The sequence below is a fragment of the Macaca thibetana genome, chromosome 2 (assembly GCF_024542745.1).
Source record: "Macaca thibetana thibetana isolate TM-01 chromosome 2, ASM2454274v1, whole genome shotgun sequence".
Classification (NCBI taxonomy): domain Eukaryota; kingdom Metazoa; phylum Chordata; class Mammalia; order Primates; family Cercopithecidae; genus Macaca; species Macaca thibetana.
Genome location: NC_065579.1, coordinates 144703881 through 144718829, shown reverse-complemented (window position 1 = coordinate 144718829; position 14949 = coordinate 144703881). Strand labels below are relative to the sequence as shown.

At 46.3% G+C, this 14949-nt stretch overlaps 1 protein-coding gene across 2 annotated transcripts in view; it reads left to right on the top strand.

Annotated features, from left to right (window-relative positions):
- Positions 1–8624: 8624 nt before the first annotated feature.
- RBSN (rabenosyn, RAB effector) overlaps positions 8625–14949 on the top strand; it is a 34102-nt gene continuing 27777 nt past the window's right edge. The window contains exons 1-4 of one of the 2 annotated variants that reach the window (XM_050781632.1): positions 8625–8739; positions 9477–9632; positions 11006–11181; positions 11428–11742. In XM_050781632.1, the coding sequence (XP_050637589.1) occupies positions 11595–11742 (148 nt within the window). In that variant the 5' untranslated portion in view covers positions 8625–8739; positions 9477–9632; positions 11006–11181; positions 11428–11594. The remainder of the gene's footprint in view (positions 8740–9476; positions 9633–11005; positions 11182–11427; positions 11743–14949) is intronic. The other variant, XM_050781633.1, reaches the window with a different exon arrangement.

The window sequence follows — 14949 nt, the reverse complement described above, 5'->3', positions numbered from 1 at the left end:
AGTTGGTGTTTCCTGCCAGGGACTCACCATGCATCCTGTCACCTGAATTTCTGAGGGGTTTACTGTGTGCCATGCACACGTGGCATTTCTGACCTCCGTGTTTCTTCCCAATCCAGCAGCCAGAGGTCACATCCTGTCCCTCCCCTACTCAGCACTTCCCCTGGCTCCCACCTCACTCACAGTAAAGGCCACAGTCCCTTCGATGGCTGTGACCTCCCCTTACCCTTGAGGTCTCAGACCTGATTTCCCATAACTCTCTCCCTCACTTCCTCTGCTCCAGCCACACTGGCCTCATTACTGAGGAGAGCAAATATCACCTGGTGGCCACAAAGCAGACCATCTAGAGGCAACACTCCTTATCTGAGGAATTCAGAAGTAATTGGACTTCCCTGTGATCTAAAGCTGGCATCTAGTACCAGGCTTCCTTCCCCAAAATGTATAAGAAACCAGAATTTCTGTACATCTCTGAATGCATGCATGTCAAAACTCATTGTGCAACCCTTGCTGACATCAAGGCACCAAAATGTCTACAAGTGTAACTTTTTTTTTTTTTGAGACGGAGTTTTGCTCTTGTCGCCCAGGCTGGAGTGCAATGGTGCGATCTCGGCTCACTGCAACCTCCGCCTCCCTGGTTCAAGTGATTCTCCCGCCTCAGCCTCCATTTATTATGACTGATGTGGCTAATATGGTCCAAATTACCCTTAAGCTCCTGCTTTAAGGTCCATAAATGCCCCTAAGGAAAATCCATTGTGGTTCGCACAGTCCTCTCTTGCTGAGGCGTTGGCCGCACTCTGATGCAGGGTTCTTTCTATCTCATAAAACTTTCCCTTTCAATCCTATACTGTTGTGGGCAAACTCTTCTTAACTACCTGCGAGCCAATCTCTTTCCATTCCCAGGGCTCTGACATCTCGCCCAGCAATTACTTTGCTTATTGTGGTAAAACATACACAACACACTATTTATCATTTTAATCATTTGTAAGTGCACAATTCAGTGGCATTAAATACAGTCACAATGTTGTGTAACCAGCTCCACTATCTATACTGAAAACTTTTCATCATCCCTTATAAAAACTCTGTACCCTTTAAACAATGACTCTCCCTCCCCTCACCCCTGGTAGCCTTTATTTTATTGTCTGTCTCTATGAATTTGACTATTCTGGTTATCTCACCATAAGTGGAATCGTATAGTGTTTGTCCTCTTGTGTCTGACTTATTTCCCTAAATATAATGAAAAAGATCCATCCATGTTGTATCAGATATCAAAATTAATTTCCTTTTTATGGTTGAATAATATTTTATTGTAAGTATAGACCATGTTTTGTTTATTCATTCATCTGTTTGGGAAAGAAAACCTTTTTCTGAGAAATGCTAACCCCTTTAAATTACCAGGCCCAGAAAAGCATTTAAAATGTAACAGCAGGCTGGGCGTGGTGGCTCACGCCTATAATCCCAGCACTTTGGGAGGCTGAGGCGGGCGGATCACTTGAGGTCAGGAGCTCAAGACCAGCCTGGCCAGTATGGTGAAACCCCATCTCTACTAAAAATACAAAAATTAGTTGGGCATGGTGCTGCACACCTGTGATCCCAGCTACTCAGGAGGCTGAGGCATGAGAATCACTTGAACCTGGGAGGTGGAGGTTGCAGTGAGCTGAGATTGTGCCGCTGCACTCCAGCCTGGGCAACAGAGTGAGAGTCCCTCTCAAAAAAGAAAAAAAAATTAATTGTAATAGCAGACTGGGTTCGGTGGCTCACACCTGTAATCCTAGCACTTTGGGAGGCTGAGGTGGGCAGATTGCTTGAGCTCAGGAGTTTGAGTCCAACCGGGCAACATGGTGAAACACCATCTCTACAAAAAATTAAAAAACTAGCCAGGCATGGTGGTAGGCGCCTGTAGTCCCAGCTACTCGGGAGGCTGAGGTGGGAAGATCACCTGAGCCCAGGATGTCGAGGCTTCAGTGAACCATGATCACGCCACTGCACTCCAGCCTGGGCAACAGAGTGAGACCCTGTCTCAAATAAACATTAAAAAATAAAATGTAGCAGCAGTCGCATCTCACTCTTCCTTGAGCTAAATAATTACCTCTTGGCCGGGCGCGGTGGCTCAAGCCTGTAATCCCAGCACTTTGGGAGGCCGAGGCGGGTGGATCACGAGGTCAGGAGATCGAGACCATCCTGGCTAACATGGTGAAACCCCGTCTCTACTAAAATACAAAAAACTAGCCGGGCGTGGTGGCGGGCGCCTGTAGTCCCAGCTACTCGGAGGCTGAGGCGGGAGAATGGCGTGAACCCGGGAGGCGGAGCTTGCAGTGAGCCGAGATCGCGCCACTGCACTCCAGCCTGGGCGACACAGCGAGACTCCGTCTCAAAAAAAAAAAAAAAAAAAAAAAAAAAAAAATTACCTCTTGAACCTACTTGCTGTGCCAGCCCTGACACCAAGGAGCCATCAAATGCCCTACACCCTATAGTTCAACAATGTATAGCCAATCATTAACCAATGTTATTTCTGTAAACCAATGAGAATTCCTGATGAACAACTTCTGTAATTGCAAGCTCTCCAGATTTGTCCTTTTTTTCTCTCTCTCTTTTTTGAGACAGGGTCTCAGTCTGTTGCCCAGGCTGGACTGAGGTAGCACGATCATAGCTCGCTGTAACCTCAAACACCTGGGCTTGGCCGGGTGCGGTGGCTCATGCCTGTAATCCCAACACTTTGGGAGGCTGAGATGGGAGGATCACCTGAGGTCGGGAGTTCAAGACCAACCTGACCAATATGGTGAAACCCCGTCTCTACTAAAAATACAAAAAATTAGCTGGGTGTGGTGGCACCTGCATGTAATCCCAGCTACTCGGGAGGCTGAGGCAGGAGAATTCCTTGAACCCGGGAGGCAGAGGTTGCAGTGAGCTGAGATCATGCCATTGCATTCCAGCCTGAGCAACAAGAGCGAAAACTCCGTCTCTAATAATAATAATAATAACAATAATAATAATAATAATAAACACTTGGGCTCAAGTGATCCTCCTGCCTCAGCCTCCAAAGTAGCTGGGACTACAGGTACACACCTCCATGCCCAGATAATTTTCTTTTTTTTTTTTTTGAGACAGAGTCTCGACTGTGTTGCCCAGGCTGGAGTGCAGTGGTGTGATCTCGGCTCACTGCAGCCTCTGCCTGCCGGTTCAAATGAGTCTCCTGCCTCAGCCTCCCCAGTAGCTGGGATTACAGGCATAAGCCACCACGCCTGGCTAATTTTTGTATCTTAGTAGAGACGGGGTTTTGCCATGTTGGCCAGGCTGGTCTCGAACTCCTGACCTCAGGTGTTCCACCCATCTCAGCCTCCCAAAGTGCTGGGATTATAGCCGTGAGCCACCATGCCCAGCCCCAGCTAATTTTCTAACTTAATTTTCTTTCTTTCTTTTTTTTTTTTTTTTAGAAATGGGGTTTCACTATGTTGCCAAGGCTGGTCTCAAACTCCTGGCCTCAAGCAATCCTTCTGCCTCAGTCTCCCAAGTAGTTGGGATTACAGGCATGAGCCACTGTGCCCAGCCTCATCCTTTTCCTCATTAAAATCTCGAGTCTCTTGTTTGTTCTCCAGAGCACTTTCCAAGACAGCTTGGAAGTGTGCAGTCCCAGGGTGCAGTCCTCAACCTTTGCATTTGAATACATTCTCTTTAAACTACATTCTGAGCTAGTGACATAGCAAGACTCCACCTCTAAAATTTTTTCTTCATTAGCTAGGTGTAGGGGTGCATATCTGTAGTCCCAGCTACTCAGGAGGCTAAGGTGGGATGATTGCACCACTGCACTCTAGCCTGAGTGACAGAGTGAGACCCTGTCTCTCAAAACAAACAAACAAACAACAACAAAAAGACTGCATGCTGACTCTTTTGATTATTCTATGTTGACATGTTGATGGACATTTGAGGTGTCTCTATCTTTTGGCTATTGTGAATAAGATTGCTATGAACATGGGTGTTGGCCTCATTACTTTTTCTTCAATCTGCCCTGCGCACTTCCACATGAGGACTTCGCAGTGGCTGTTCTTTCTGCCTGGAATGCTGTTCTCCAAGGGATCCACATGGCTCACTTTCTTCAAGTCTTTGCTCAAATGGTGCCTTCTCAATGAGGCCTACCCTGACCGCACTATAAGTTCTGCAACCTGGCACTCCTTGTTCTCTTTACTCTGTTTTTTTCTACAGCACTCACCACTTTCTAATGTGCTATATAATATTCTTATTTAGTATATTAATTGTTTAGGATCTGTGTCTCTCCATGAGAATGTCAACTCCCTGAGGGCAAGGATCAATGTCGGTTTTGTTTATCTCAGGCACTCATGTAGGTAGGTGCTTAATACATAGTTTGTTGAATGAACCTAAAATCACAAGCCTAAGTCATTTGCTGAGTTATAGATTTTAAAGCGGCGTCACGAGACGAATGTGTTAGATGTTCTAACATGCCAAACTCTCTTAAATCCCTCAAATACTTAAAATACCATATACACACAGATGTTTCAAATCTGGGTTAAAATTGAGCTTAACTTCTCAACTGGCTGAAAGTGCATATCTCTGAAGATGTAGGTCAGGGAATGAGATCTGAAGCTGCAGACAACCAGCTTGACTTTTTCTCATGACCTGAGGACCATGCTGTGCTCTTGATTCTCCTTCTCCCTGCACATAGGGCCACCGTGCAGGTTGTGTGCAGCACAGTTGGGAGTGGGGTGGGGTGGGGGTAAGTGGATGCTGAAATCCAGTCTGTGCCCCACTTGCCAAATGCAGGGCTCGAGTGCCAGCACAGGGTTGTGTCTGTTGGAGAGAAGGGAGTGGCACCTCTTTCCCATTTGCCATAGGCCCCGATGGGCTGGGAGTGGTCCTGCTTTGTCAAAGAGGATGCCAGCCCACTACCTGCAAATTGGTTGGCTTTGCAGCTCACATCTCCCAAGTCAATTCCATGTTTCCTGATTTTCAGGTTTGTTGAGGCTGTTCCCCCACCCACTATTGGATTTAATGAATCCAGTTGCTATGTGATTCTATATTGAGTTCTTTTTGTAGACATCCCATCTGGCAAGGCCATGACTCTCAAAGCTATTTCTATGACACCAGATTGGATCCTCATACCCTCATGCTATTGTCTGACTCAGCATGACACAACAGCCAAGGCATCTGAATCACACCGCTCTTCCTTTTTCTTTATTTAACAAACATTTACATAGTCCTTCCCCTGTGCCAGGCGCTGTCCTAACACTTTCCAAATATTAAGCTATTTAACCTTCCAATCTAAGAGGTGGGTACTATAATTATCTCATTTTACAGATGAGGAAACCAAAGCTCAGAGAATTTAAGTGACCCGCCCAGGGTTCACATGGCCATAGGTGGCAGGGCTGGGATTCAAACCCAGGTTGACTTTCGCTCCATCTTGGCTTTTTTCTTGTCATTCTTTCCCTCCCTCTTCCTCTTCCTTTCTCCCCTCGTTTTCTCTTCCCTTTCTTCTTTCCTCATTCCCTACTTCCTTCCTGATAGAGCCACAGCAACCGCCACCTGCTTCCCTCGGACACTGCCCAGCCCAGCACGCCGTGCCCCCCATCCTCCAGGCAAGGCTCTGCCAGGCTGTCCGTCATCACCCTCATTTCCCTGTGCCAGCAGACAGGGTGTGCCAACCTCAACCCTGTCAACCCGCTGGCTCCGACCACAGCAGCTGGCAGAGGCCTGGAAGCTGGGGCCAGGCCAGCTTGGAGGGCAGTTGGTACTTCGGGAAGTTACACGATGTGCCCAGACCTTCCCCAGTGATGTTTATGTTACCCATATCATAATTCATTTTCTTGCCCAGGGATTTTAATGTGGGCAAGATGGCTTGTGCTGCTTGGGATAAACTTAGACAAATAAGGGGCCAAAAGAAAGTGAGAAGTGAGATAGAGGGATAGAGAGACAGAAAGAAATAGAGAACCCTAAGGCAGGGGGCAAGCGTCAAGAGACCCAGGTGTCCAAGATTCTCTCACTAGAAGTGGCTGCCTACAGTTTTGGGAACAAGGAGGAGTGGCTTGATATTATCCCTCTATGTGTGAATGAACTTCTCTCTGAGTTTCTCAAAGGACTCATGTTCTTCTCCATAACTATGCCTTTGCATATGCGGTTCCCCTGGCCTGGAAGGCCCTTCCTAATCGTTTCTACCCGAGGACCAGGGACCATGCTCACGTGCTGCCCGCTTATGGGAACCCTTTCCTGAATTCCTGCGGGGGACTCTGCTGGTCTCTCCTCTGACACCATAGCATCTGTGTGCACATGCATACTTCTGTTTTGAACTAATTGGCTTACATCCCCTCTCTATGCCCAGTACAGGAGTGGTGGCTGGAGGAGGCTGAGGAGGTACAGGAAGTCTATCAGCATGTCACAGAGGAAGGAAAAGTGGGGATTGTGAAAGCCTCAAGGCAAGGTGACTCTGGGTTCAAGGCTCACCAGCTGGTGACCTTGGGCAAGTCACCTAACCTCTCTGTGCCTCAGCTTCCCTTCTATAAAATGGGAATATTACATTTTGTACAGTTTGTACATCATTGAGTTGTGTGAGAATGAAATGAGTTAAGATATGGAAAGCACATAGAACAGTGTCTGGCGTGTACAAATCCCTCAGTAAATATTAGTCATTATTATCAAACTGGAAATAGTCAGAGTTGCCTAAAGGATTAAAGAAAGTACTTTTGATGAAGTGTGAAGCATATAGGAAAGTCTTTGTGATTATCATTAACAATATCAAGAGCAGTGCTCAATCCATTGTGATTTCCAGAATTAACTTACAAGGTGAGGCCACATTGCTATTGCTTTTTTGAGCAAATGAAATGATGAATATGATGTTTTTTTCTTTTCTTTTCTTTCTTTATTTCTTTTTTCTTTTCTTTTTTTTTTTTTTGAGGCGGAGTTTCACTTTGTCACCCAGGTTGGAGTGCAGTGGTATGATCTCAGCTCCCTGCAATCTCTGCCTCCCAGGTTCAAGCGATTCTCCTGCCTCAACCTCCTGAGTAGCTGGGATTACAGGCATGCGACACCATACCCGGCTAATGTTTTATATTTTGGTAGAGATGGGGTTTCACCATGTTGGCCAGGCTGGTCTTGAACTCCTGACCTCAAGTTATCTGCCCACCTCGGCCTCCCAAAGTGCTGGGATTACAGGCGTGAGCCACCGGGCCCAACCAAATATGATGTTTTTTTGTAAATGATAAAATGACAAGCAAAAATCGTGATGGTTTAATAAACCTTCATTGCCCGACCCAAAACGTAGTCCTGCCTGTAAGTGTGGCTCGTTCTGGGACCTCTGTGGCCTCAGACTTTCAAGAGGGTGGTTTTACTCCCAAAGTCCTCGTTTTGGGGACCTAAGGCAGAAGCTAGTGATGGACACGGGGAGTTGGGCATGTTGCTTCGCTTCTGTCAGGTTAGGAAACCTCTTCCTTGTCTGTATCAGTAAACAAACAGAAGTCATTATTCGCTTCTGCCGACATTGTAACGTTAAAAAAAATTGACCATCAGATTGAGAGAAAAGGCTAAGTCACTGGCGCCAATTTCTTCTGTACAGATGGGAGAACTCAGGCCAAGAAAGGGGAAAGGACCTGTTCAAAGCCACAAAGTAAGGGCTAGAACGTAGATCTCTAGACCCCCCAGTTCCCTGCCCTTTCACTGGTGATTGCCTTCCAAAAACTCAATGCTCTCCCAATTCGGAGCCCCATGTCCTTAAATGGAAGGTGATGAAGGCGCAGTGCTCCTGTCCAGAGACCAGGTGGGGAAGACTCTTTGGAGGCAGGGAAAGTGAGACGGGCAAAGCCAGTATGCAGGACACCCCCCCTACCGTGCAATTACCTCAATCTTCACAACCCTGTGGGGCGGAGACTATCATTATTATCCCCATTTTACTTCTGTAAAAGAGGGCCAGTAACACTGCAGGGATGTAAACGGAGGCCCAGGATCGTCCAATCGTCCCATCGTTCTCTGCAGCTCTTCCTCCTGGAGCCTGGCCATTGCTAAGGTCCAGAACGTGTGCAGGGCACAAAGCAAATAGGTCTCCGGTACTGGGATGAGGTTTTGACTCTCTATACCCCATGGTACCCAGCACAGCGCAGGCACGGGGTAGGTCCTGGCTGATCAATCGTCCTGCCTTTTGAAAATGCCATCTTTTCCACAGGTTTGGCCATGCTGTACACCCCCAGGATACACCTTCTCATACCAAGTCTCCACTCTCATGTGGTTCTATTCTAGGACTTTCCACCGCCTCCACGTCCCCTGAATATTTTTTCTGTCTCCAGCTCTCAGAAACTTTGACTCCTTGGCTGCCTTATTCTTTGTGCATATTGGTCAAGAGCCAAAGATCTACCGGCCTCAGCTTTCCCAGCTGTACAATGGGGTGCCGAGCCAGTGGCTGGCTTTGACGCGCTGCTAGATTGGAATCCGAGACATAAGAACCGCACAAAATTACCAAGTCCCACCTCCTCTCCCCGCCCCCGTCCCCGCCCTCTTTCGGAAAGCGCCTGCGCAGAAGCCGCCGGACCGCCCTCCACGATTCGAATCCGTATCCGCCCTTTTCGCTGCCTCGAAGACTCGGCGCTCGACAGGCGTTTACTAGCCTGTCTTCCGGTTTCGTCGCCGCCGCAGGCGCACCTGCCGAGTTCCGAGCGACCGATGGAGATGGCGGCCGCGGCTGTGTAAGGGACGGTGGAGGCCCGGGCCCGAGGACGGGACAGGCCTGCGTGTCCGCAGGAGCCCGGCCGGGTACAGAGGGTCAGGCCTAGTCTGAGGGACGGGGACACGACTCCTCCAGAACGGAGATGGGCGGGCCCTGTGGGTGTGGACCGTGTGTGGTTGTGGTGGGTGTGACGTGAGAGGTGGGAGATGCGGCTTTCAGGCCGTGCGTTTCGCTTGTGTGTGCTTGTGATGATTGGGCCCTGTGCGGTTACGCGGGGCATATACACTTGGGTTTCGTTGTGCAGCTGTGGGGGGAGTGGGTGGGTGCTTGTCTCCCGAGCGGTTGTTTGATTCTCTGGTTGTGTAAAGCTGAAGCGTTTGTGTTCTGAGTTCGTGTAGAGATGTTTGGAGTGTTTTGTGTGGTGTCTGTGCCGTGTGTGACGTTGTCATGTCTGCTCCACGGGGTTGAGTCGTTCGTGTTGTGTGTGGTCATGCGACGTGTGTATAATCGTGTTAGTTACGTGGGTTGTGGTTGTGTGCGGTCGTGAGGGCGGGTTGAGTGCGGCTGTGGGATATGTCGTCGATGCGGCATGTGGCGGGGTGACATTCGTGCTGGATGTACGGTTGCAGAACATGTAGGTTTTTGTTTTTTACTTTTTACGTGATTTAAGAGTGCAAGGGGCTTGCGTATGTGTTCAGTTACGGTTGTGGGGTCCGATTCGGTGGTTTCTTTATGGTGTATGCTTAGTTATATGATTTTGGAGTTCATTCATTTGTTCGTTCTTTCATGGAGCTTTATTGTGCTTCTTCATTGTGTGTGCCAGGTACTGTGCTAAACCTTGGGGAGACGGCGAAGGGGAAAACATACAGAGTTTGTGCCCTCCCAGATTTTTCAGTCTTACTTGGTCACTTCGCGTATGTACCTGCGGTTATAAATTGAGATGAGTGCTGTGAAGGAGAAGTCCATTCTGATGCTCTGAGTAAGAGGCATTTCTTTGAGGAAGTGAGGTTTGGGTTTGGGCTGAGGCGTGAAGGGTGGTTTTGTGGCATGGATGTGGTGGGCTTTGTGTTTGATTTGTGGTCGTTTGGGGTGAGTGCATGGGAAGAAAGGGTGCTGTCACAGTCAGCATTAGATGAACCACTGGCTGGGGAGGGAAGAGGCCAGACCTAGAGCTACTATATTTCAGTGGAAAATGTATGAAGTCACTGGGTTTCTTAACTAGAGGGGAAAAATAGGGTCCTGGTGTCTCATTTGTTTATTTTCTGAGTTGCTGCCACCCTTCAGCTTTGAGGACCAGGCAGTCCCTCCTCAGTGGTCTTCTACAGTCCATCCAAAGCTGAGGGTCACACAACCCCCCTCACTATATACTGTGGCTTGTAGCCCCAGGTTCTTGGGGAGAAATTTCTCTGCTTTTGTGGAATGGTTTTGTCTCAATTTCTCTTGTGACTTGATGAGGTGACATTGGAAGTGACTTTGCCATGGGCCAGTAAGACAGAGAATGTAACTTATTAAGCTCTGAAATGTTTAGACACCAAAGCCTTTTATTTATTTATTTACTTACTTTTTTGAGACAGAGTTTCGCTCTTGTTGCCCAGGCTGGAGTGCAATGGCGTGATGTCAGCTCACTGCAACTTCTGCCTCCTGGGTTCAAGCATTTCTCCTGCCTCAGTCCCCCCACTAGCTAGGATTACAGGCGCCTACTGGCTAATTTTTGTATTTTTAGTAGAGATGGGATTTCACCATGTTGGCCAGGCTGGTCTTGAACCCCTGACCTCAGGTGATCTGCCTGCCTTGGCCTCCCAAAGTGCTGGGATTATAGGCATGAGCCACCATGCCTGGCCAGCCTTTTATTTTTGAAGCAGTGAGAACATCAGGTTTGCTACTTAACTGTCACTTACTGGCTTATAAGATCTGTCAGGGTGCAGTGGCTCACACCTGTAATCTCAGCAGTTTGGGAGGCTCAGGCAGGAGGATTGCTTGAGGCCAGGAGTTAGAGACCCGCCTGGGAAACACAGAAAGAACCTGTTTCTATAAATAATTTAAAAACTAGCTGGGTGTGATGGCACACTTCTGTAGTCCCAGCTTCTTGGGAGGCTGAGGCAGGAGGATCACTTGAATCCAAAAGTCGAGGCTGTTGTGAGCAATTATAGCTCACTAGGTGACAGAGCAAGATGCTGTCTCTTAAAAAAAAAATCTAGTAAGCCCATTAGAGATAAGTGCTCCACAAATATAAATTTTTTCTTTTTGACTAGTAGGTTTCTAATGTTCCTCTTTAACTGACGTTAGGAATTTTGTTTTTTTTTATGTTTTTATGGGAGATACTATGTCTTCATCTTTGCATTTCTAACACAGGTGTCTTACAAGTATCAAGAACTTAATATATGTGGTTGAATAAACAATCAAAGTAAACAGCATCAAGTAAAAACTTCTGCTTGTTGATAAGTACTTCAGACATTCCCCCAGTGGCTAAAGTGGCATATGAATTACGAAGTTGGGTCATTTGGAATGAATGTAAGAGAATTGCCAAGGTATTATTTGCTTATTTCAAGAATCTGTGTTTCCCACTTAATTGAGTTGTTGTTGTCCAGTGATGTTTTCACGTCTTAGGTTTTGCAGCTTGCTTGGTCTAAGGATTTGAGAAAGAGTTTGTTTTCTCAAACTTGCACTGAACAAACATTAAGTACCCTGTTGAACTGTGAAAAGAATGAAGAAAATACTCAATTGCTACCAGTTTGCCTGAATTGGCTTTTTTCCCTTCTTCTTTTCTTTCTTAGGCTCCTCCTACTCCAGAGAGGAAACCTCATTCAGGGCCATGAGGCTACTTCCTCACCGTCTGTGTGCTGCTTAAGCTAATGCTGCGGGAACTATGATTCCTTGGGAGGAATCAAGCTGACTCTTGGCATGAGATCCCTGCCTTCCTAGGGTTGAGAGCGGCACCGCCATGGCTTCTCTGGATGACCCAGGGGAAGTGAGGGAGGGCTTCCTCTGCCCTCTGTGCCTGAAGGATCTGCAGTCTTTCTATCAGCTTCACTCACATTATGAGGAAGAACACTCGGGCGAAGACCGTGATGTCAAAGGGCAAATTAAAAGTAAGAGGCAAGGACCTTGCTGGGTCATATATATACTATATAGGACCTTGCCTATACCCTGCTGTCATTGAGAGCTTTAACTCACGGGATAGTTCTCATCAGCTTCAGTGTTGCCACGGGAATATGATAACAGTAGTAGCAAACAAATGACTAGTGTTTGTCATGTGCCAGGCATTTTCAGAGTCTCCCTGTTTGTTTATTTCATTTAATCCTCACAATAACTGTGTGGCTGTGAGCCACATTTTGCACCAGACACAAAGAGATTAGATAACTTATCTAAAACCACTCAGTGAAACACAGTTTGACTTTGAATCTAGTAAATGTAATTGCTGTGATCTGGCTTGACTATTCTCTAACTACTAGCCTAATAGAATTTAGTTCACAGAAGGTGATTGGTCTTATTTTATAGATAGTAAGTGAAGTGAGGCTCAAGAGATGTTGAGTTACTTATCCACGGTCACACAGGAATTGCAGAGCTAGGCCTGGAATGTAGGTCTTCTGTCATCTCTATGTCCAGTGCTGCTGTTTGCATGTGACATCAAATAGAATTTGGAGAGGAATTTCTTCCTTTGCTATGATGATGGAGGCACATTATGCACCCATTTTGCCTGTCACAAATTTAAGCCTACCCACCATCCTTCCTTCCCCAACTGGTATCTTGCCCTCTGTAGCCCAGAAAAAGGAAGGTCGTAGTTGAAAAACAAAAGAAACAATCTGAAAACCTTGGTTTTTGAGCTTCCAAGAGCTCAGATCTGAGAGAGTTGTGGAAAGAATTTTTCAAAGGTAGTTTTGACCATACATATGTTTATTGTATTTCCTGGACATCAAATTCTAACCTCCAGATAAGATGCTTCTCCTCTGGGCGGGCACAGTGGCTTATGTTTCTATTCCCAGCACTTTGGGAGGCCAGTGTGGGTGGATCACTTGAGCTCAGGAGTTCAAGACCAGCCTGGGCAACATCGCGAAACCCACCTCACAAAAAAATTTAAAAAAAAACTAGCCGGATGTGATGGTGCACACCTGTTGCCCCAGCTACTCAGGAGACTGAGGTAGGAGGATCGCTTGAGCCCAGGGAGGTCAAGGCTGTAGTGAGTGATGATCGTGCCACTGTTGCCTGGGCAACAGAGAGAGAGAGACCCTTTCACACACACACACACACACACACACACACACACAAACAACAAAGATGCTGCTCCTCTGGAACTTATTTTTGTAGTTTTCAGCTAACTTGCTTCTCACAGCTGGCAGCATTTCTGAAGGCCATGAGATTAAAAAGTTCTGTGAATTTAATTCACAGTCTTTATTGGGAGGGAAAGAAAGGAATGACCATGTATTTCTAAGTGTGCTTTGGCTTTCTGACAGGTGACTCATATGTACTTTGTAATCACATAGTTGTCCCTAGAGTCCCACTCTATCTCACTTTTCTGTTCAGTAAAAAAGAGTTTCTAAAAGTATAAACAGTTGCAACTTCTATCCAAAAACAACAAAGGCAAACATTTCTGAAATCCTGAGGGCTATGGTGGATGAGGTGGCTTCTGGCTGTAGAGGCTGTAGAGCAGAGCCAAAACTATTAGGAGGGGAAAAAAATGCTGTGCTTTATAGTTTTTAGAGTTTACTTCACAGACATTAATATTTCATCTGACTCTCCTAACAACTCTGCAAGAAGGTGATTGGTCTTATTTTATAGATAGTAAGTGAAGTGAGGCTCAAGAGATGTTGAGTTACTTATCCACGGTCACACAGGAATTGCAGAGCTAGGCCTGGAATGTAGGTCTTCTGTCATCTCTATGTCCAGTGCTGCTGTTTGCATGTGACATCACAGGGTGAGAGGCCCCGTGTTTCAATCACAGCGTGCATTGCAGCTTCCTGGAGGAAATGAAGCAAAAACAAAACTGAAAAACCTGATTATGTAAGTTTCCTTTGCCAACCAAAGGAAGAGCCTCCATCATTTTCAACTAGCTTCCAGTCTTGGTGTCAGCTGAACTAAGTCATATACAATGCCATTGCTAAAACTGGTGATGCCAGTGGGTAGAGAGGTTAGAGAATGTTCCCCGATTCCTTCACTGACCCTTTTTTAAGAGGAAGAGTGTTTAAGGTTATTTAGAGAATACAGATATGGGAATCTATTTAAGGAATACTAAATAGAATGGAAATTTTGTGCCTTGTGAAAGAAACTTGAAAGGATCCTTGGCTGGGCACAGTGACTCACACCTGTAATCCCAGCGCTTTGGGAGGCCATGGCGGGAGGATCGCTTCAGCTTAGGAGTTTGAGAACAGCCTGGGCAACATAGATTCTGTCTGTACCAAAAAAAAAAAAAGAGAAAAAAAATTTTTTTTTTTTAGTTAGCTGGGTATGATGACATGCACTTGTAGTCCTAGCCACTTGGGAGGCTGAAGCAGAAGGATCCCTTGAGCCCAGAAGGTTGAAGCTGCAGTGAGCCATGATTATGCCACTGCACTCCAGCCTGGGCAGCAGAGTGAAACTTTGACTCAAAAACAAAAAACAAAATAAAGTTACTTCAGCCAGGTGCAGTGGCTCATGCCTGTAATTCTAGTACTTTGGGAGGCCAAGGCAGGAGGATTGCTTGAGCCCAGGAGACCAGACTGGGCAACATAGCGAGACCATCTCTACAAAAAAATTATTTAAAAAAATTAGCCAGTCATAGTGGCACGCACTGGTAGTCCCAATTACCCAGGAGGCTGAGGTGGGAGGATCGCTTCAGCTTGGGAGATCAAGGCTGTCACATTCTAGCCTGAGCAACAGAGTGAAACTGTCTCAAAAAAAAGAAAGAAAAGATCTTCTTGGTTTTCCCTTTATCTCCCACCCTGCCCTACCCCCTGCATCTCTACCTCTAGTACTACTAATGATCATATCTTTAGTTAGAAAGGAATTCTTGATTATGTTGCAGTTTTCTGCATTTCAGAATCAGGAAAGTAAAGTTTTAAGGATTGACATGAAAGGTTTTTTGAAAAGCCCTTTAGAAAGCAGATTACCTCTCCATTTGGTCTTTTGATTCTTAGAAATGTTATGACATGGTTAGTTTTAGGCAAGTGAAAAGTTAAAGCCAAAAGAGTGAACCTTAGTATTAGTTTTTGGGGGCAGTTCAAAAAAGAAAAGATAGACTAGTCATTAGGAAAAAGTTTGTGGATTCGAGACCCAGTCCTGGTTCAGCTCCAGTTTAGCCCATTTTCAGTAAGTAGAAGAAA